The sequence below is a fragment of the Gossypium raimondii genome, chromosome 13 (assembly GCF_025698545.1).
Source record: "Gossypium raimondii isolate GPD5lz chromosome 13, ASM2569854v1, whole genome shotgun sequence".
Lineage (NCBI taxonomy): Eukaryota > Viridiplantae > Streptophyta > Magnoliopsida > Malvales > Malvaceae > Gossypium > Gossypium raimondii.
The window spans coordinates 44,020,704-44,041,772 of record NC_068577.1 but is presented as its reverse complement, the minus strand read 5'-3'; the positions used below and the strand labels follow the sequence as shown (position 1 = coordinate 44,041,772).

Sequence of the window (21,069 nt, the reverse complement as noted above, 5' to 3'; positions counted from 1 at the left end):
TATAGCCACGATGGAAGACATGTTGCGAATTCATCAGTTGAGGGGGATTAAAGATCCCCATTATAGGTATAAGTTCTTGATTAGGGGCAGAGTTCATCAGTTGAGCGTTGTCGTTACAATGGGTAGGATACTTTTCCTCTATATATTTTTGAATTGGGATTCCATCTAAGTCTGCACCTGTGGTTCATGAAAGTGCACTATTCTTTTGAATTGTCCCCAGGACAATTGGATGGGGGTTTATAGTTCCACTTGGTGGCATTCTTCTTGAATTACCGTAGAAGAGAGTAAGGATCTCACTTAAATAGTTTTCGCAACTTGTACTTCTTCCAATTTTCTGACAAAACGTGCCAATAAGGGTTTTGCTATTCTCAAGGGTTTTTTACAAAAATAATATAAAAAAATAAAAAATTACCAAAATGTTATAATTTTTTTTATTTACCAAAATATATATAATTTTTTTATTTACCAAAATATATCAAAAAAAAACAAAAAACAAAAAAAAAAATAAAAAACAGAAAAAAACCTGAACTGATTTGACAACTCCCTGGGTGGAGGGAAGCAGGTTGGCGGCACCAAACAAGGGAACCCTGTTGGCGGCACCAAACAAGGGATCCCTGTTGGCGGCACCAGTCCTACCAACTAGATTGGCGGCAGTACTCGTGTTATAAACACGAACTCTGTCCAGCTAAAACAAGAAAAATCAGAAGAAAAAGAAAAGAAAGAAGATGTGCTGCAGAAAAAAAGAGAAAAAGAGAGAAAGAGAATAGAAAAATAAGGTATTTTTTTTAAAATAATTGATTATGTTATTGTTATTGTTTTGTATAATTTGTATTTTTTTTGTTTTAGTTTAGTTATTAAGATTAAAATCAATAAAACTCAAATTGATAGTTTTAGTTAGGGTTTTATTATCAAAATATTACAAAAAATAAAAATTTTATAGTATTATTATTATTATTATTATTATTATTATTATTATTAAGATGTTACTTAGTATTATTGTTAGTAAAAAATTAGTATTATTTTTATAGTTAGTTATTAATAATTTTAGTTAGTATTATTTTGTATATAAAATTATTAATATTATTATTGTGTTAGTTATTAGGATTAGTGGTTAAATGGCTTTCATGTACAAAATTGAATATTGAAACATTAATTTTTTTATTTAAGTTGTTTATTATCCGTGCGAGATGTTTAACGAGATTTTGTTTATTTTTTGACAGATTAAATATTGAAGATGGATGCTAAGTTTTTTGTATGTGTTTATTTCGACGGAGTCATCTTGACAACAAGTGTTGGATGTGTATTTGAATGTCAGCAACAAATAGCAATGAGATTTAATAGAAATGTCTCGTTTGATGAAATGAAGGCAAGGATTAATGCAAAAATTTTAAGACGTTGTGGGAGAAGGATAGTAAAAATTTTCTACAAGTTTCCAGTTTCGACAAATGAAGGCAAGGATTAATGCAAAAGTTTTAAGACGTGGGAGGTGCCTCTGACGACTTTTGAGCTTCTCCCAGACAGAGGGCTGCGGAGGAATCCGAGAGGTCGTCCGCAGTCAAGCAGAATCCGTAATGAAATGGACATCAGGGAGAAGTCTGACAGAAAGCGTTGTGGAATATGTAGGTTAAGTGGTCATAGTCGGAATAAATACCGTAACCGAAACTTTCATGTTGGGCAGTCATCCGGATCGGGTCGTAATTGACCTAATATTGTAAAATTTTTATGTGTAATGATAAAAAACTATACAAATGATTATGATTACATTGTATCCAAATTAAGTTATAAAATAGTATATGGCGTTTGGAATTATTAATATTATATCGAAAATGGAGGCATATAACCTTAAATTAAGCTTTAATATAATGCAACTTTAAAATAATTAAATTGGTAAAAAGAAATTGAACAATAACCACAATAACTAAAATTAGAATAATTAAATTAGAATAATTAAATTGATACAAAAAAGTAAAAATGTGTTAATGTACAAACATGTGCCATACACCCCTAAAATTGATGGTTCGATGGTGTAGTCTTAGGGGTATACCTATTCGGAGGTCGACGGTCACGTTCTGGGTGCCCGCGACGACCGACATTATCATTTGGCGCAGGTGGTGGTGTAGTAAAAATAGGGAGGAAATCATTTTGAGCAGGTCCCTTGTTCGGCAGCGACGAACTTGATGCACCTGAGGGAGTCCCATAATGTAGCGGATATGGGCCGGGCGAGTAGGATCCGAATGGTTCAAAGTCGTATGCATATTCTGGCCCTGAGAAGCTCGGCAAATTGTCAGTGCCTGACAATTCCGGATGATAGCTATCTGAACCAACAAATCTAGATTGTTCCGGATCTGGCTGGGGCTCCTGCTCGGGCTCCGGTGGTTCCAGAGAATAAGATGCCATGGGATCTGCATCATGCTAGGCCGCTATGGCCGATCCCCCATGTCGCTGCATGTGCGGGGGGGATTACAACCGACTGGCCTCTGTATAAATATGGCTTCCTGCAACTAAAGTACCATTGCATATACTCTTCAGATGGTTGCGAGTCGGTAGCCATAACCATCTGAGGCCTTCGACGAAATCGATCGTTCCACAGCGTCACAAATTTTCGGTGCTTAATTCCCCAATCTATCATCGATTTTCCTCTCTTATTCTTGCCGTGAACTTCTCCCACCTCACACGGCAGATCCGGGATAGGTTGGATGAAGCCAAACTGTCGTAGCACCCGATCCCCATGATACCACTCGACCATGTTGAAATTTATAATTGGTGCGTTAGTGCACCATATGCACGAATGCACGTACGCAAACGAGGGTACCACGGCGGTAATTTCTGGCGTTCGGTACGGCGTCCATATAAACTGCATGATTAATAACATGGTTATAATTAGCCATAACGTGTGCGTAAGATATAGAAAGTAAGATGTCATGAATATGACAATAGCATGAATATTAGAATAGCATCTTACCCCATCCCGGGCATACTGTTCAATCATGAGGCGGTATACCGAGACATTGTATGACTGCCCGATACCCGGACGACCACTCCACCTACAAAAAACAAATATAGCGTTTAGAGTTGGTTGGTAACATTAGTCAATATATTATGACTACAAATAACGAGAAGTTATATTTTATCACCGTTCAAAGAAGGATAAACATACGGTTGGTGTCTAACCGATGCCAAAAATGGCATCCGATACAGCGCCCAGGACTGCAGCAGTGAGAGGCATCCGCCAATGTCGCGAACTTTCATATCTGTCGCCCGACAAAGCTCTCGATACAAGACTGCTAGCACAGCTGAGCCTCAGCTATAGGAGCTAACACTGGACAAGTCAGCTAATAGGGGCAAGTACATCAAATGCTCCTTGTCGTTGCTTGCATCAGGCATGATTTCTCCCCCTATGATATGCATGATGTACGCTCGAGCAACGCACATCAACTCGCCTTCAGTGGCTGTCGCTGATAATTGTCCATACTTGGCTTTCAGCCATGTAAATTGTACGCCCGAAAAATATGACTCACCGTCCCCTGGTGAGTCTCCTAGAAGCTGATAGCAAAGTGCATCCGGATCGGTAAATGCAGATAATCCCGTTACGGGACTCCCGTCAATTGGGAGCCCAAGCTGCAACGCTACATCCTCCAATGTCACCGTGCATTCCCTGCACGGAAAATGAAAAGTGTGGGTCTCCGGGCGCCACCACTCCACTAGCGCAGATAATAAATCAAAGCGCAAGATTTGCAACGGATCCGTACTACGGACCCAAATCAAGCTAGCTCTAAACGCAGCATCAACCGTGCATCCGAGTATTCTTCAAAACACTCACACGGCCCTTAAAACTCGGTGACGAGTCCCGATAGTGTTAAATTACGTAAAATTTTACGATAACATCATTTCTTTGTACGTCTATCCTTTTTAAATAAATAGAACCCATGATTAATAAATAATAACTCATACCGCGTTATTAACCGCATTAGATATGTGGCTTTTGCTGCTAATCAATGAAGCCATTGCGATGCCTGCAAGTTGAAAAAAAAGTTAGTTAAAAACTCTTACTTCGGCCATTTGTTCGTATTTTTTTCTCCGCATTTTATTACTTTATAAAATATCTTCATTTCTAATTTTATAATTTTACATAATGTTTTAAATTTATTAATTTAGTGTGTTTTTAAAATTAATTTAGTGTAAAAAATCATTATCCCTTCCATTTACTCGTTTTATTTAGTATATTTAGTGTAAAATTAATTTACAAATTTAGTGTGTTTTTTCTGCTTTTTTTATTTTTTTGTTTTTTTACTTTTTTGATATATTTTGGTAAATAAAAAATTATATATATTTTGGTAAATACAAAAAAGTTATAATATTTTGACAATTTTTATTTTTTATATTATTTTTTATAAAACCCATAATAAAACATTACAAAAATAATAAAATATTTAAAATTACCAAAATATTATATATATTTTTATTTACTAAAATAAAAAATACTAAAACGGGTTTTTATTTGGTGTAAGAAAAAATCCTTATCCCCGCCATTTCCTCGTATTTTTCCCGATTTTATTACTTTCAATAAAAATATTTTTATTTTTTATTTTATTACTTTATATTATTTCATTACATTTTTTAAAATATTTGTATTAACTATTTCTCAATTTTTAAAAGTTAGTAATACACTATTATTTTGACAATTTGTTCGTATTTTTCTCTCCGCATTTTATTATCTTAAAAATATCGTCATTTTAAATTTTATAATTTTATACTTTTTCAGTGCATTATGTTTAAAATTTATTAAATATATAATTTTTTGCATTTTTTACTTTCGTGAATATATAATTTTTGTTTTTCTTTTCTTATTTTATGTTTTCTTAAATATATTTCTTTATCATTTTACTTTTAATGTTATTTTCCTAACAAAACTAATTTCAACATCCTAAGTCAATTTCATAAAAAATTCTAATCAACATATAATGTACATACCATGAATTTTTTATGCTAAATATATCTCAAAAATTATATATCCTAAATAAATTAATAAAATACGAAAATGCACTTAACATTATTTTTTAACACACAAATATTACAAAAATCTTAAATTAATAATAAAAATTACCTTATTTTCTTTTTTTTCCTTCCTTCTCTCTTCTTCTTTCTTTTTTTTTTCTCTTCTCCTTTCCTTTTCTTTCCTTATTTTTCTTTCTTTCCTCCCCTTTCCTTTTCTTTCCTTCTTTTTCTTTCTTTCCTCTCCTTTCCTTTTCCTTCTTTTTCTTTCTTCCTTTCTTTCTTCTTCTTCCCCTCTCCTTCTTCCCCCCACCAACTGACCACCCTTAAATTCAAGGGTGGTGCCGCCAACAAGGATCCCTTGTTCGGTGCCGCCAACAGGGTTCCCTTGTTTGGTGCCGCCAACCTACTTCCCTCCACCCAAGGAGTTGTCAAATCAGTCCAGATTTTTTTCTTTCTATTTTTTATTTTATTTTTGTTTTTTTATATATTTTGGTAAATAAAAAAATTATATATATTTTGATAAATAAAAAAAGTTATAACATTTTGATAATTTTTTATTTTTTATATTATTTTTGTAAAAAACCCTATTCACAACAATAGAGACATGGGTCCACTCATTTCTATTAAGCCCAATAATTGGTATCAAGATAAGAGTCAGTTTATCTAGGTGGAGGACAAGCTGGGTGTCTTTCCTTTCCTTATGGCATGAAAAGAGCCTGGCACGCAAAAGTTAAGTAGCATACCCAACTTTTTGCATAGTTTAATGCAATCAATACAATCGTGAGTGTTATATAATATAGTAATAATATGAATTACTTTTTATTTAAATTAATTCTAAAACATAAATATGGTATAGATAACAATTTTTTTTTTTAATTATTGATGTAAAGGTAAAAATGTTAGAGATTAAATTTAAAGTCTCTTACCACTTAATCTAAGAATCTTACTGTTAAGTAAAAAATATTTTTATATTTTTAGGTTATAATTAACTAATTACATCAATAGTTGTAATAAAAATAAATTATTAAAAATACTAAAAATCCTATCACACGCTTATGCATGTAAAATTGAGAATTTATAACACTATTGTGTGTTTAAAATAACATCCAATAAATAATGAAAGGTAAAATTTAAATTTAATTAATTAATATATATAGACAATTGTTTACACTTTTCTTTTTCAATTCCAGGTTTAGTGGAACAAATTAATTTCTAGAAAGATTTATTTCAATAAGAAAAACATATTGGATGACGACGACGATGGTTGACGATGATGGTGGCGTATCTTCGAATGAGGATCGTACCACCGAAAAGGTCAAATTCAAAAGGATGGATGTGTATATGATTAGCGGAGTGGTTAATGACTCGAGTTGTGGTATGGTTGTTAATCCCTCTCCAACATAAGTGCTGTCTTGGAAGGACAAAGTGGTTGGTAGTAGATCATCTGATTTTGGATGTGATGAAGATCTGGAATATTTAGATGGTGATATTATGAAATCTACAGTTAATGGGTTACCTACGATTAGCTTTTTCAGAGAGAATCCAAAAACTTTTGGTGCTAGATATGGCAACCACGTTGGTGGTGAAATTGTTGGGTAGGAAAGTGTCGAATGTACCTCTCTATAACAGGATCTCTAGCCTTTGGAAGCCTTCGTAGTAGTTCCATCTCATGGACGTCGAAAATGGTTACTTTCTGGTTAGATTTCAATGTCGGAAAGATTATGAGAGGGTTCTTACTCAGGGGCCATAGATCGTTCTTGGGAAATATCTCATGGTGCAGCCGTGGACTCCTGAATTCAATCCACTTCAGCCATTCCCGAGGAATGTTATGGTTTGGATTCGACTTCCTGGTTTGTCGGGGTTTTTCTATAAACGGAAAATCTTGGAGGAAATAGGCGGGTTGATCCGCAAAGTAGCTAAACTTGATTTCCAGACTGATCGTGGTTCAAGGGGGAAGCTTTCTAGGATGGTAGTGTTTATTGACCTGGAAAAACCTCTTGTTACTAAGATCCTTGTTGATGGTAAGGTACAAAGGGTTGAGTTTGAGTCGTTACCAACAGTTTGCTTTGCTTATGGCAGGTTTGGACATGTACAAGAAGCCTGCCCGGCCGTTGGTCCCAAACAAGTTGATGGTGCGATTGTTTCTCCATCGCCGGTGATTATACCGGAGAAAGAGAAGTCGAAAGAGCCATCGGAACCTTTCTTTCCCTGAATGTTAGTTGAGAAAAAATCAAGGCGAAACTTGAGGGTAAATTAGAATCAAAACTCGATCAAATCGGCATCATTTGGGGAAGGGTCAAGATTTGGGGCCTTGATTTTGATTAGGGACAAAGAATCTGAGTTTGCAGCAGCGGAGCTGCAAATTTCGGGTGTTATATTTCAGAAGGGGGGGGGGGTTTGAAGAAGAAAGGTAGGGTTAATTTTGGGGGTAATAACAAATTAGTTGGGTCTAGAACGGGCTCGCTATAGATAGGCGATTTGGGCCATGATAATTCAGTTGGAGCTGGGGTTTCCCGTGGGTCCAATGTTGTGGAGAGTGTTGGGCCTAGTATAAAGAAGAGCAAATTTTTGCATGGGGTTTCGGGGGAAAGACAAATTTTAGAATTTGGGGGTTCTAAAAGCCCGAATAAAACTGATTCAGTTGGGTCTGCTCCAGTCGGTGAAAAATTGGATTGGGTCCAAGGGGAAAAGATCCTAGGGAGGTGCAGGTGAATATTAATGTTCCTAGCAGTATTAATAATTATGTTGATTTGCTGGTTGATAACGAGCGTGAGAATAATTCGGGCACTAATTCCCACTTCAACCCTATGTTCGAAGGATTGATAGAGCAAATACTGCTTCCTATTAAAGATATTCTTGATCCCAGGAAACACTCAACCGTTTTTTTAAGGAGAATGAGGGCCCCAAAAATACTACATCTCCAGGAAAAGTTTTTTTGTCCGAGAATGATAAAGGACTTTTGTCTCTCGGAGGGCAAGATCCGGGTGGGAAAAGGGGGTTGTTTGAAATGGTAGAGTCATCAGTAAGATTTAGGATCGTGGTGGTCGGTTTAAAAATTCAGGCAATACAAGGGTTCTTTTATAAAATAACATGAATTATATAACCAAACTTATCAGCTCACAAATTGCGAATGAGGCTAAGAAGGAGAAAATGAGTCATGATGAAAAATGTTGCAGAGAAAACTGTTAAGCTAGTTTTAAGGTTAGTTTTCATATTTCCTTTATTTTTTTATGAATTTATTTATATTTTCATGGAATTGCCAAGGATGTGCAAATATCAAGTTTCTACGGATTTTCCATGAGTATAATCGGGCCTTTTAGAGACAAGAGTTAGTGGGGGTAAAGCTGATTCTATTATTGCTACTCTTGGTTTCCAGTGCTGTCAGCGAGTGGAGGCAGTAGGTTTTTCTGGTGGCATCTGGGTTGGGCGTAAGTAGTTGCTCCGTGTTGATATACTTTGGAGTCACCCTCAATTCGTTTTGATCCGCATTTCTGAGAATTCTCTCCTAAGACCAATTTTTGTGGTTTTTGTTTGTGGTAATCCAGATAGTTGTAAACGGAGATGCCTTTGTGATGATTTAAAGTCGTAGATTTTGAGGAATGGTTGCCCTTGGTAGGCTATAGGGTATCTCAACGCTATTCTTTCTATCAATGAAAAGAGAGGTGGGCGTGGTAAGGGAAGAAGATGTCCATATTTTGGTGACTTTATGGATTTGGTTGATCTTAATGATTTGGGGTTTAGGGGTTCTCCTTTTACGTGGAATAGGGGTGGAGTTTTTGAGCGTATTGATAAAGCAATTGGAAATGATAAGTTGATGGCTTCTTTTCCAACTTGTTGTGTGACTCATCTCCCAATGCTCAAATCTAACCATAGGCCACTGTTGTTGTCACTTAGGCTATTGATTCATTATTCTAAGAGGAGACCCTTTCGTTTTTCGGCGAGATGGGCGAAACACCTGGGTTTTAGTGAATTTGTAAAGGAAAAGCGGAATTTTAACAGTTAGGGGTGGGCAAAATTGGATTCGACTCGAAAAAATTGAAAAAATATTGAATTTCGAGTTAAATGAATCGAGTTATTCCAGTTAATCGAGTTATTTGAATCAACTCGAATTTTTTTTCAACTTTCGAGTTCGAATCGAGTTGAGTTTTCGAATTCGAATAATTCAAATATCAAACTATAATATTTTACATTTTTACCCCAAACTCCCAAACCTTTTTACTTTTCCCTTAAAACTTTTACTCCTTCCCACATTCCCCCCAAAACTTTTACTCCCCTCCCCTCCCAACCCCCCAATCTACCCAAAATTCATTTCTCACCAAAATTTTACTCTCACATTTACTTTTTCTCAAAATTTTACTCCAAAAAACCCTCAAAACCTTTTATTTTTCCCCAAAATTTTTACTCCCTCCCACTTTTTCCTTAAAACTTGTATTCTCTTCTCATCCCACCTCTCATCTACCCCAAACCCTCCCCCCTCCAATTTTTTTTTAATATTTTCCCTCCAAAATTTTACCCCCCATATTTACTTTCCCTCAAACTTTTATTCCCAAAAACTTTTTTATTTTCCCCCTAAACTTTTACTTCTTACCCTTTACTCTCAAATAAAAAATTAAAATTATCCAAAAAAAAAACACTAAACATAAATGGTAATAATTTTATTTATATCTACTATTTATATTATTAAATTAAATTTCACATTTTATATTATTTATATTATTGAATTGTTTAGTCATATTGAATATTTATATTAAAATTGAATTATTAATTATGCCATAAAATATTCGTGTTAAAATTTTATATTGGTATCAATTTCACATTTTATTTTTAAAATAACTTTTATTAAAAAATCATATTTTTACATTTAATATATTTTTAATTCCAAAATACATAGTGACAAGAATCAAGATAATTGAAACAACTAAGCAAGCAAAGAAGCTAACCAAGATATAAAAAAATTAATAAATAAATTATGAGGTGATGAAAGTTAATAAAAATTTGATTAAGGTGGACAAATTTTATTACGATGGGTGACAAGTGGTTACAAGGACCCAAAATTATTTTTAAAATTTAACTCGAACAAATATATTCGATTCGATTCGAATTCCATCCCACTCGACTCGATTCGAGAAAACTTCAAATAAAGTTAGGATGATAAAATGAGATTCGAAAACTCGATTAACTCAAAAATTTTTGATTCGCTTCGATTCGATTCGATCGAATGCTCACCGCTATTAACAGTGCTACGTCCTCTACGATTTCAAATATTACAAGTCAACTTAGAGATTGGAATAAGAAGGTTTATAGGCACATTAGGACTCGTAAAAAAATGTTGGTTCAGAAACTTACTATAACGCCTTAAATTTTGAACTGTTGTTGTTAGTTTCTGTCAATAATTAACTATCTCCTTCAGTAGTTAAGTGTTTTGTTGTGTGATTGAGGTCAGGGGTTCAAGTCTCACTTTTAGAAAATTTTATTATTCTTTTGGTTCAACTCCTATCCTTGAATGTTTGAATTAAGTATATTTATGCGTTAATTTATATCAAGAATGAGTCTACTAGTTTGATGGTTAAGTTATGTGTATTATCAAGTCTTGTGTTCGAGTCTCTGCATTGGCAATAAGGAAATAATTTTATGTTACTCAAGAAAATTTTAGTTATAATTGTCTTTAATTAAATAGTTTCTTAAAAAGAAAAGTCCATTTCTTCTCTTTTTCTTACTGTTCTTCTTCTCCCTTCTCCTTCTTTTCTTTTTCTTTTTACTTACTTCAATAAATTATTACTAGGTCGAATTAGAAGTTCTATGTTGCTCGTTGTGTCGATTGGAAGGTTATTGTGTAAGCTATGTCATTATTCTCTTCTGTTTTAGTGAGTTTTTTATTTGTTATCGTTCGTTTTGTCGAAATGGGTTTTTTGCTCATTTTGCTCGGATTCTCTATTTAAGTGTGCGATTAACTTCTTTTTTAGGCGAGGATTTTACTAAAGACGCTCCCCCAACGCGCTAGTTTCGTTTTTCACTTTTACGTGCAAGGTGTGTGAATTTTGAGTTGGCATTGTGTCAAAGCTTTTCGACAAAACTTTGGTTTGATTGTTATTTCTAGTGATTGTTTGAGAATAATTGTGTAATTAGTCGCTAGATTGTCATTTTTAGGCATCAGATTCTCCCCGATTGCTTATACGTCGAAACCATGTCAGGTGTGAAACAAAAACCTAATTTTTTGCAAATTGCGAACACTAGAAAACATGGTTCTCGACTCCACATGGCCATTTGATAGGCCATGTGAACCACACGGCCTTGTGTCAAGCATGATGACAGGTCGTGTAACTTACTATTTTTGAATTTGGAGCCCACGAGCTAGGGACACAGGTGTATGTCCAGGCCGTGTAACTCATTATTTTTGAATTAAAGGAATACGAGTTAAGGACACAAGCATGTGTCCAAGCCGTGTAACTCACTATTTTGGATTAAGGTCACATGGGCCAGGGACACGGGCGTGTGAGGGTTGTGAGTCATATGGGTGTATGCTTAGACGTGTGCCAGACCATGTAACTCACAGTTTTGGGCCACACAACTGTGTGCTATGCCGTGTGGACCACACAAGCCAACCACTCAGGTTGTGTGAATCCACACGAGCTTATGAGCCAAAAATCAGAAATTTCCTCTAGGGCTGTAATAGTCATTCGGATCGGATGTAGGCCTACCATTAGGTCCGTATGATCTGAATTATACATTGAAACTATTTTTGATAATTTGTTACTGAGTAATATATTATTCTGATATATACACATTTGTTATTAGATTTGGCAAATCAATGTGATTGTGTTACATGATAATGGTCTGAAATTGTACTATTGTATATTTGTATCTAATATATGTTAAATCTACATTTGCATCGGGATTGGGACTGTATGAAGAAGAAAGTGTGGGCAGTTTAATAATCTGCCAAATCCAGTGGCTAAGCCACGTACATTTCTAATTCTGGCGAATTATCGCATTCTAATCTGGTAGTTAGGCTGCAATTATTCTGAAATGTGACATACCATCACTATATGGTGTGAAAGGATGGAAGGGTACTTGATGCCTTATCTAGTGTGTTAGGATGGACAAAGATGGTGTGTGGCGAATGGGGGTAAGAATCAACATCTGTATCTGATATGTTCTGCATCTGTATCTGAGATACTTTGTGTCTGTTTCTATATCTGATTTTGAGAATTGACTGACTAAAGATGAACTAAAATTACATCTATTCTTTTACTATTTAATTGAGAATGTAAGTTACACACTGAGTTGAAAACTCATTAGGTTTTTTTGTTTGGATTACAGGTAGCTAACATACTTAGGCGGGTTGGCGTGAAAGGAGCTTGGTCATTTCTTTTTAGTTATTTTATTATTCTTTTTATAAACTTATGCTAGTGTATGTTTATTTTGAATTACGTTTCAGAAGTTGGATTTTATGTTTGATTTAAATAATTATAAGTTTTTCAATGGTTGAATTTCAATTAATCAAAGGTTAGGTTGTTCTAAAATAGTTTAATGTAAACTTTAGACTTAGTCTTAACTTCTAGGCCAGATATGGGGTGTTACATTTTATGGTATCAGAGTCAGGTTTACAAAACTCGAGTTGTGTTTTTGGGCTCCTATTTTTATTAAAATGAGTTTTGAATGAAAACTTTAATCAAGTAACTCTGAAAATCAATTTTATAAAAGACTGAGTCTCCGACGTCAAACTTGTAAGTATTTCTACTTTAGCTATACTATTTAACTAGAAATATAGTAACGACTTAACTTGTGGTTTTAGTTAGAGACTGTGATATGAGCTATGAACTAAGATATATGATGAGAATTCTAAATTGATGATGAGGTCAGAGTAAGCTCAAGAGGGATTCGGGTTCCTCTAATTCTGTTCAGCGCCCTAAGAAAAGGGTCAGGTTTGATAAGCCACCGAGGACTGAGGCACCAGCTAGAGTGACTAAGATTCAGACATATAGTGATTGTGGGATATGCCATTTGGGCGAATGTTGGAGGAAGTTGGGCGCATGTCTTCGGTAGGGATCGATGGAGTACCGTGTTTGAGATTATCCCCTACGATTTGATCAGGTGTAAGCTCCTGCACTGGCTCCGACTCCAACTCCTGTGCAGCCGCCGAAAGTAGCTCAACAACCACCTAAGGGTCGTGGTATGATCAAGGGTGGTAATGGTTCTGGCTGAGGTCAGAAAGTATCGGGTCGAGGCGCGAGTCAAACTGTAGCACGACAGCTTCCCCTTGTTTATGTGACGAAGCACCGTGGGGATAGAGACAATGCCGACGTTATAATGGGTACTTTCTTTATCCATTTTGTTACGTATTTTGCTCTGATAAGTATTGATTATACTCACTCGTATATAGCTAACACTATTTTTGTGAATTTGGGTATTTTTGTTAAGTGTACTGCTAGAGAGATTTCTGTAATTAGTCCATTGGGTCAGTCGGTTCGAGTTGATAAGGTGTATAGACGAGTTTTGTTAAAGATTCAAGGTGTGGTGTTTCCGGCTAACTTGGTGGAATTATCGTTTGGAGAGTTTGATTTGATTCTGGGAATGGATTGGCTCGTGGAACATCGAGTCAGTTTAGATTGTGCCTCTAAAAAGGTAAGTCTGAGATCATATTAATATTGAGATCGTTATGATTGGGCAGCGTCGAGATTACCTCTATAATGTAATCTCTGCTCTTACATTTGAAAAGCTAGTTCGAAAAGGTTGTGAGGCGTATATGGCCTTTGTGTTTGACTCTGGTTCTAAAAAACCTTATGTCACTGATATTCAGACAATAAAGGATTTTCTAAATGTTTTTTCGGATGAGTTGCCAAGAGTACCTCTAGGCAAGGAAGTTGAGTACGGTATTGAACTACTACTGAGTACCTCTCCTGTGTCTATTGCCCTTTATCGCATGACATCAAAGGAGCTCTTGGAACTAAAGGCTCAAATTTAGGAACTTCTGGATCGAGGTTTCATTCGACTAAGTATGTCCCCATGGAGAGCACTGATTCTGTTTGTCAATAAAAAGGATGACACGATGATGATGTGTGTGGAATATCGTCAGCTAAATAAGTTAACGGTAAAGAACAGGTATCCACTTTCGAGGATTAACGATTTATTTGATCAATTTCGTAGGGCATCTATATTCTCCAAAATTGATCTTCGTTCTGGATATCATCAGGTTAAGGAGACTGGTATGTATAAGACTGTCTTTAGGACTAGTTATGGGTATTACAAGTTCCTAGTCATGCCTTTTGGTTTGATGAATGCTCCAACTGTATTTATGGATTTGATGAATTGGGTATTTCAGCCGTATTTGAATAAATTTGTCGTAGTCTTCATCAACAGCATTCCGATTTATTCAAAGACTAAGAGTAAGCACAATGAGCATCTTTGGATAGTTTTGTAGATACTCTGTAAGAAATAGTTATACGCTAAGTTCAGCAAGTGTGAATTTTGGTTACAAGAGGTTACCTTTCTGGGGCATGTTGTTATAGCTGAGGGGATCTGAGTAGATCCCAAAAAAGTTGAGGCTGTGATCCAGCGGAAAGAACCGAGGAAGGTGTTTGAGATTCAGAGTTTCTTGGGGTTAGCAGTTTACTATCTCCGATTCGTTGAGGGGTTTTCATTTATTGCAGCTCCATTAACTAAGATGTTGCGTAAAAACGCACTGTTTGTGTGGTCTGATAAGTGGAAACATGAAAATATACGCACTTTTTCATGCCATTTTTAACCCAAATTCATGCAGTTTTGGTATAATTCTTATCAAAAAATATATAATAATTATAAAATAATTAAATTGTACTTAAAATTATTAACATGTTGAATTTTAATTAATTTTATAATAAATTTTGATTTATTTTCGACATATTCACACAAAGGGCGAAAATTGGCTTGGCAAACACTGCTAGAAGCACAAAACCGAAAAGCGATTTTTGAAGCATCGAGGTGAATTAATTTTTTAGCCTAAGACAGTCCAAATTATTAATATTAATTCATAATATAATTAATTTTAATTTTAATCCAATTTATTTTGGGTTAAATAATAATTATTATTTAAATTATGAAAAAAGGCCCAATTGTGCTAAACCAAGAGACTGATCCAATTGAGCAACTTAGCTGCCCAAAACCATCCAACATGCTGATCCAATCAACTTATTTAGCTGATTATTGGGCTTGCAAAATAGCCCTTGAAGCTTCCTTGAAATTGCATTCAAACCCCTCCACTATTCAAGCCTTTGTAGATTTCCCCTATCTAAATTTAGCAAGTTTGAAAGTTTCAAACTTGCCACATGTGTGGCTGGCCATTGGGGGAGTTTATGGCTGCTGATTTTTTCTATTTTTATCAGCCTATCCAACCTATAAATACCCCATTGGCTATTCATTTCAAACACACCTTTTATCCTTTCGTTCTTCACTTCTCTCTCACTTTCTCTCTTTCTTTGTTCTTCATTTTCCGTTCCATTCCCTTGTCGATTTCCCCTCTTGAAAAAGACCCCTTCAACCACCATTGGAAGCAGCATTCAAGTGCTCGTATAAGCCTCAGTTCAACAAGAACAAGCAAGGAGGAATGAAGTAAACTAGTTAAGCTTTGTAGAAACACCCGATTTGATTATAGTTCCCTATCCTTTAATTTTTATTGTTGTTGTTATGAACATATCTATGAATGCTTGTGATTTTGATATTTTTAATTTAATTAATACGGCTTAAATTTAATTCGTGTTAGGTTGATTGCACTTCGTCTACTTAAATTATTAAAATTGTGTTTGTGTTGTTATAGGCCTGGGTAAGTTGTTTGATTAAGTAAAATCATGATTAAGTTATTCTTGCATTATAATTGTAAGGTAACTAATGAATGAAATAATTATTTAATCATGTTGAAATTGTAATTAATTGACACAATACTTAATCAATGCATGTTTAATCTTCCGAGGGTTAAATTAGTGATAGTATTAGACGATACATTAGCCTTGCATAACTTGCAAGATTATTGTGATTAAACTGTTTCAAGGTAGGAATACATTGTTACCTCACTTAATCTTTTATGTGCTTATGAAGATTGATTAATTGCTTGAATTGGCATTGGAAAATGTTTAAGAGATTACTTAATTTAATAGGTACGTATGAGCAGTAGTTAACAAATTACCAAGTTTCCGTGAATTTATTCTTAACAACATGAACATGAGTTTAGTAATTCTAAGTTAAGAAATGTAATTATCTAACACAATTATGTCATCTTGATTAAAATCATCTTTTGAAATCTTGTATTGGAACTTTTATTTTATTTTACTTAGTTAAATTTTAGTTTTTAACCACTCCCACAAAATCAAAATATTTTTAATCACCAAAGTGTTTGAATTTCATTTCATAAATAATTTTCTTAAACAGTCCTTGTGGGTATGATAACTCGATATTTACTTGTCACTTTATTACATGTTACGATTGTGTACACTTGCACATTTCCATCGTTCCAAGTTTTTAGTGCCGTTGCCGAGGACTATTTTAAAAGACGTTATTTTTGAAATCGTTAATTTTTCATTTTGGTCTTTTTTTTTCTATTAAATTTTAATTCCATTTTTTGTCTTTGTTTCAGGTGTTTATGATTATTGATAAAATTATTAACTTACTCCCAGTAGACCTTGAAATTGAAAGGATGTTCAGACAAAGGAGACGATAGGCGAACCAAAAAAGGATCGAAGAGATGAATTTCGAAAATCAAAACCAAAATCCAGGAGGAACACTCGCTTACAATATTCACAGTTTGATCATTGTTGCTAGTGACACAAATTGTTCCATTTGACAATATGCCATTCCTCTATTCAACGAGCTCTATATGAGCATTAGGAGACCTGAAATCGAGGCACAACAATTCAAGCTAAAGCTGATCATGTTCCAAATATTGCAAAATATGGGTTAATTCAGTAAGATTCCTTTTGAAGATCCACATCTTCATCTTCTGCTATTCATGGAAGTGAGTGACTCATTTAAACTAGTCGGGGTGACTAAGGACACCTTGAGACTGAGATTATTTCCATACTCTTTAAGAGATATAGCACGAGCATGGTTGAAATCCCTACTGTTAGGTTCCATAACTACATGGAAAAAGTTGGTTTAACGTTTCTTAATGAAATACTTTCCTCCATCTCTGACTGCCAAGATCCAAAATGAAATCACTTCATTTCAGCAACTTGACGAAGAATCTTTATATGAGGCATGAGAGCAGTTCAATGAGTTATTATGAAAGTGCCATCATCATGGCATTCCTTACTGCGTTCAAATAGAGACTTTCTATATTGATCTCAATATACATACTAGAATGATGGTGGATGCTTCGAAAAATGGAGCCCTTCTTTCTAAGTCTTATAATAATGCTTACGAGATTATTGAAAGAATTGCCAACAATAACTATCAGTGGCCAACCAACCGAGTAGCCTCAAAAAGATGAGTAGCAAGAGTACATGAAACAGACACATTTGCTTCTTTGGAAGCCCAGGTATCCTCTATGTCTTCTATGCTTAAGAACATAATTGTTAACGGTTTCAATGGTAATTTGTCAGGTCAGCAGCCAAACCAGTTCAAGAATATTTCTTGTGAATATTGTGGAGATGGCCACTTTTTTGAAAATTGCCCATCGAATCAAGAGTCAAATTATTACATGGGAAATTGGAATTGGAATGGTTCGCACTCAAATTTTTACAACTTTTCATGGTAGAATCATCCAATTTCTCTATGGAGTGATCAATGGGCAGACCATAGTGACTCTGTTATGCCATTTTGACCAAATTATTAGTCAGAATATTCTTAATAAGTGCAACAACCCCCACCAACTGAATCTTCAAGTGATCTTGAGAATCTGTTGAAGGCATACATAGCGAAGAATGATACCACTTTAAGAAATCTAGAAAATTAAATGGGTCAGCTAACCAATGAAATTCGAAATAAACCCCAAGGAGCTTTGCCCAACGATACTGAAAATCCAAGAATTTCGGGCAAATAATATTGCAAAGCAGTCACTTTTCCAAGTGGAAAGACATTGGAGCCCAAGGTGGATGAGGTTCAAGTTGAGCCAGTTGTAGCTCGAGACAAAGAGGAAGTTCAATCGAGTGTTGAAACTCCTGTATCATAGAAGTAAGATTCATTGATGCTTGATGAGGTAAATTTTAAACCAGTTAGTTCTGATTACCTAACACCCTTGTCGGATATAGAAAAATTTCCACAGAATAGTTGTCTAGTTAAAGCTAAGATTCCACCACTGCCATATCCTCAACGATTTCAGAAGCAACAAAATGATACTCAGTTGAAAGAAATATTTGGTGATGAGGTGAATTTTAATGAATTTGATGCTGCTAAATCCCCAGATATAGTTGAAGACTGCTCTACTATTTCCAAGATGGAATCGTTGGCTTCTACAGAATTTGAGCTCAATTCTTTAAACAATCTGTTAGAACATATTCTACTGGATGATTCACCAAGTGATGATGAAGAAAAAGAATGTTTGGCTTGGTTAGAAACTAATTCGAAGGAATTCACTTAAGAAGTTCCACTCGAATCATTAGAGTTATCATCTCAGGAGTATACGCAACCAAAGTCGTTGATTGAAGAGCCAGGTGAATTGGAACTAAATATTTTATCTCTTCATTTGAAATATGACTATTTGGGTCTGTCTTCGACTTTACCTATCATTATTTTAGCTGAGTTCACCAAAGATCAATAAGAAGAGGCACTTGTGATTTTGGAAAGGCACAAGAAGGATACTAGGTGGATTATATCATATGTTCGAGTCACGGGTTGGCGGATTTGTAGGAATTTTAGGAAGTTAAACAAGGCCACTAAGAAAGATCGTTCTAGGTTTTCTTTCCCTAATAAGATGTTGGATAGATTTGATAGGAAAGAATATGATTACTTCCTAGATGGTTATGGCCGGTATGACAAATGGCCATTTGACACCACTATGGTCAATGAGAACTTGAATAAAATGAAGGGATTTCTCTCCACTTCCTCTATCGTTATTTTATATTTTTAGTTTTTTTCTCATTTGAATGAAATTATAGACTTAAGCGGGACCATTTGTGACTTAAGCAGGTAATTACATTAATTAAAACTCTGTCTAGGAGATTGGGACTTAAGCAGGACCATTTGTGACCCCTCCAATCTTTCCTGAGAGTTTAATTTAATGTAATTTTTTTGAAAAATATTTTTCTAAGTAGCTCCAAGAATTTAAGTATTTGTTTTGTTAAATAAAGGGTCAAATTTTAACCCAAGCACTAATTTCTTTGAGTTTTTTTTAGTTTACTTTTAGTACAGGAGCTTAAGATCCAAAAAAGGAGCTACCATTAGGCATAAGACAATGTTAGGAAGGGAAATGTTCAACCTTTTTCCACACAAATATGTAGCCCTTCATGTAATAAAGGAGCTGCCATTGGGCTTAGGATTGAACATGTCACGTGTGAATATGCAACTGTACACGTCAGATCAAGTAATAAAGCAATAAGTGAGATCATCTCCACATGGATTGGTTAGGTATAAATTGGTCAAGTTATTGTAAAGGAGTGTTTTTAATGCTATGGTAAAAACAATAATAAGAATACAGAGATAATTAAGGAATACTAATGTGTGTAATATGTGAATTCTAACAAATAAATGGAAATGCAGAGTAAGTATGCAATGGCAATTACGAGAATGATTACGTGAATAATATGTAAACAAGTCACAACTAAGGATGTGAAAATAGAGGTGCTACAGCAAAGGTTAAAGGATCTACGATGTTGAATCGTAAGGTTGGGATTACCAAGAATCTACCCTCATTAACCAATAATGCCTCGACAAGTTCGGTCTTATTCTACTGCTCAGAATAGTTCTAATGTGGTCTACTTCTTTTGAGAGCTAGGCCTTAAGTTACCTCACCTAGGGCACTATGTGGCTATAGACTTTGAGTTTGGTTCCTACTATTGTTCTTCTCCTTTCCGTATAGAATGTTGCTCTATTTCTAAAGTCGGCTATGATTATTCTTTTGAGTACTCACTCATATCATTCAATTTTGATCTAACTAACCTAACCTTCTTATAATTAGATTAATTTTATAAACATTTTGCATATTCATCTATGTCTAGAGATAACACGCACACTATTTATAAATACCATTGAATGAAACAATAAATTAAAGCTAATCTACCATGGCCAATAATGAAAATAAAAGTTTCATCAAATAATCTCAGCCCTATGAGATTTAGCTCATGGGTTGGTTAATAGAATCCAGATTCAAAATAGTAATCAACACTGTTTCCTTAAATCAGATTATGAAACATAAAATAAAGAATTAAATGTAGAACTCAAGAAGATAGCTTCTGCTTGTCCAGCCCACAACTCTGACTACGAAATTTCTTCTGGTGACCAGGAGGGACCGCCTTCATCTTCCTCTTTACGTCTCCATCCTTGTTGCAACTTTTACGCTCTATTTTCATCTAAGGGATTTCTCCTTCCAAAAATGACTCTCTAACAGTCTACCACCTTTTTTAGTTTTTAGTTTGGGTTTTATATCTCCTCCTTTAGGGTAGACCCATCATCCATGATCCTTTTATCTTTTCCGTTTTTTTGGCAAATTTTTCTGGTACACGTACAGCACGATTGATAAGGGTTAAGTGTTGACTGGGTCTCCTCTTGGCATTGCCACAGCATTTGTGTTGGCAAACTGTCCAACCTTTTTCCATGACAAACCTTCACTCATTTACTTCTTTTCCTCATTCTGCACCTGCCACTTAACAAACAAATTCTTCCCACAAACAATTAGAAGTAACATGTAATAACATTTAAGCACTGTCCAAGCCTTTTAATGTAATTTCCTAAAAACACTAATGGAAAATCCTAAAATGCAATTAAACTTACCTAAGTACAGGATTAACCCTGTCTAAAGGCATAAAGTATAACTCTTTTCAAGAGTTATCACACCCCCAAACCTGAGTTATTACTTGTCCTCAAGCAAGATATGCATGAATCATGTATGCAAGACTTTGCTATCGCACATAACCACCTTAAACTTTCAGCCTACTCAAAGAACAATATATA

The 21,069-nt window shown here is 34.9% G+C and overlaps 1 protein-coding gene, 1 long non-coding RNA gene and 1 other non-coding gene across 3 annotated transcripts; all 3 read right to left on the bottom strand.

The window, feature by feature from the left end:
• Positions 1 to 1,997: 1,997 nt before the first annotated feature.
• Positions 1,998 to 3,249, bottom strand: LOC128036199 (serine/threonine-protein phosphatase 7 long form homolog). Its single transcript, XM_052627110.1, has 3 exons — positions 3,158 to 3,249; positions 2,963 to 3,044; positions 1,998 to 2,854 (listed from the first exon to the last, which is right to left on the bottom strand). The coding sequence occupies exons 1-3, from the start codon at positions 3,247 to 3,249 to the stop codon at positions 2,408 to 2,410; spliced, it is 621 nt and encodes a 206-aa protein (XP_052483070.1). The 3' UTR covers positions 1,998 to 2,407.
• A 2,860-nt stretch (positions 3,250 to 6,109) lies between these two features.
• On the bottom strand, positions 6,110 to 7,496 carry LOC128035943 (uncharacterized). The gene is made up of 2 exons (XR_008192617.1): positions 7,050 to 7,496; positions 6,110 to 6,979 (listed from the first exon to the last, which is right to left on the bottom strand). It is a non-coding gene; the product is annotated as an uncharacterized LOC128035943 (long non-coding RNA).
• A 9,665-nt stretch (positions 7,497 to 17,161) lies between these two features.
• LOC128036482 (small nucleolar RNA R71) lies at positions 17,162 to 17,268 on the bottom strand. The gene has a single exon (XR_008193277.1). It is a non-coding gene; the product is annotated as a small nucleolar RNA R71 (small nucleolar RNA).
• Between the last annotated feature and the right edge of the window lie 3,801 nt (positions 17,269 to 21,069).

Excerpts from the sequence above, each read along its gene's own strand:
- LOC128036199 (XM_052627110.1), bottom strand. The coding sequence starts at position 3,249 with ATGAAAGTTCGCGACATTGGCGGATGCCTCTCACTGCTGCAGTCCTGG. Across the intron at positions 3,045-3,157 it reads GCATCGGTTAGACACCAACC|GTGGAGTGGTCGTCCGGGTA; the intron begins GTATGTTTATCC and ends TGTTTTTTGTAG. Across the intron at positions 2,855-2,962 it reads AACAGTATGCCCGGGATGGG|TTTATATGGACGCCGTACCG; the intron begins GTAAGATGCTAT and ends TTAATCATGCAG.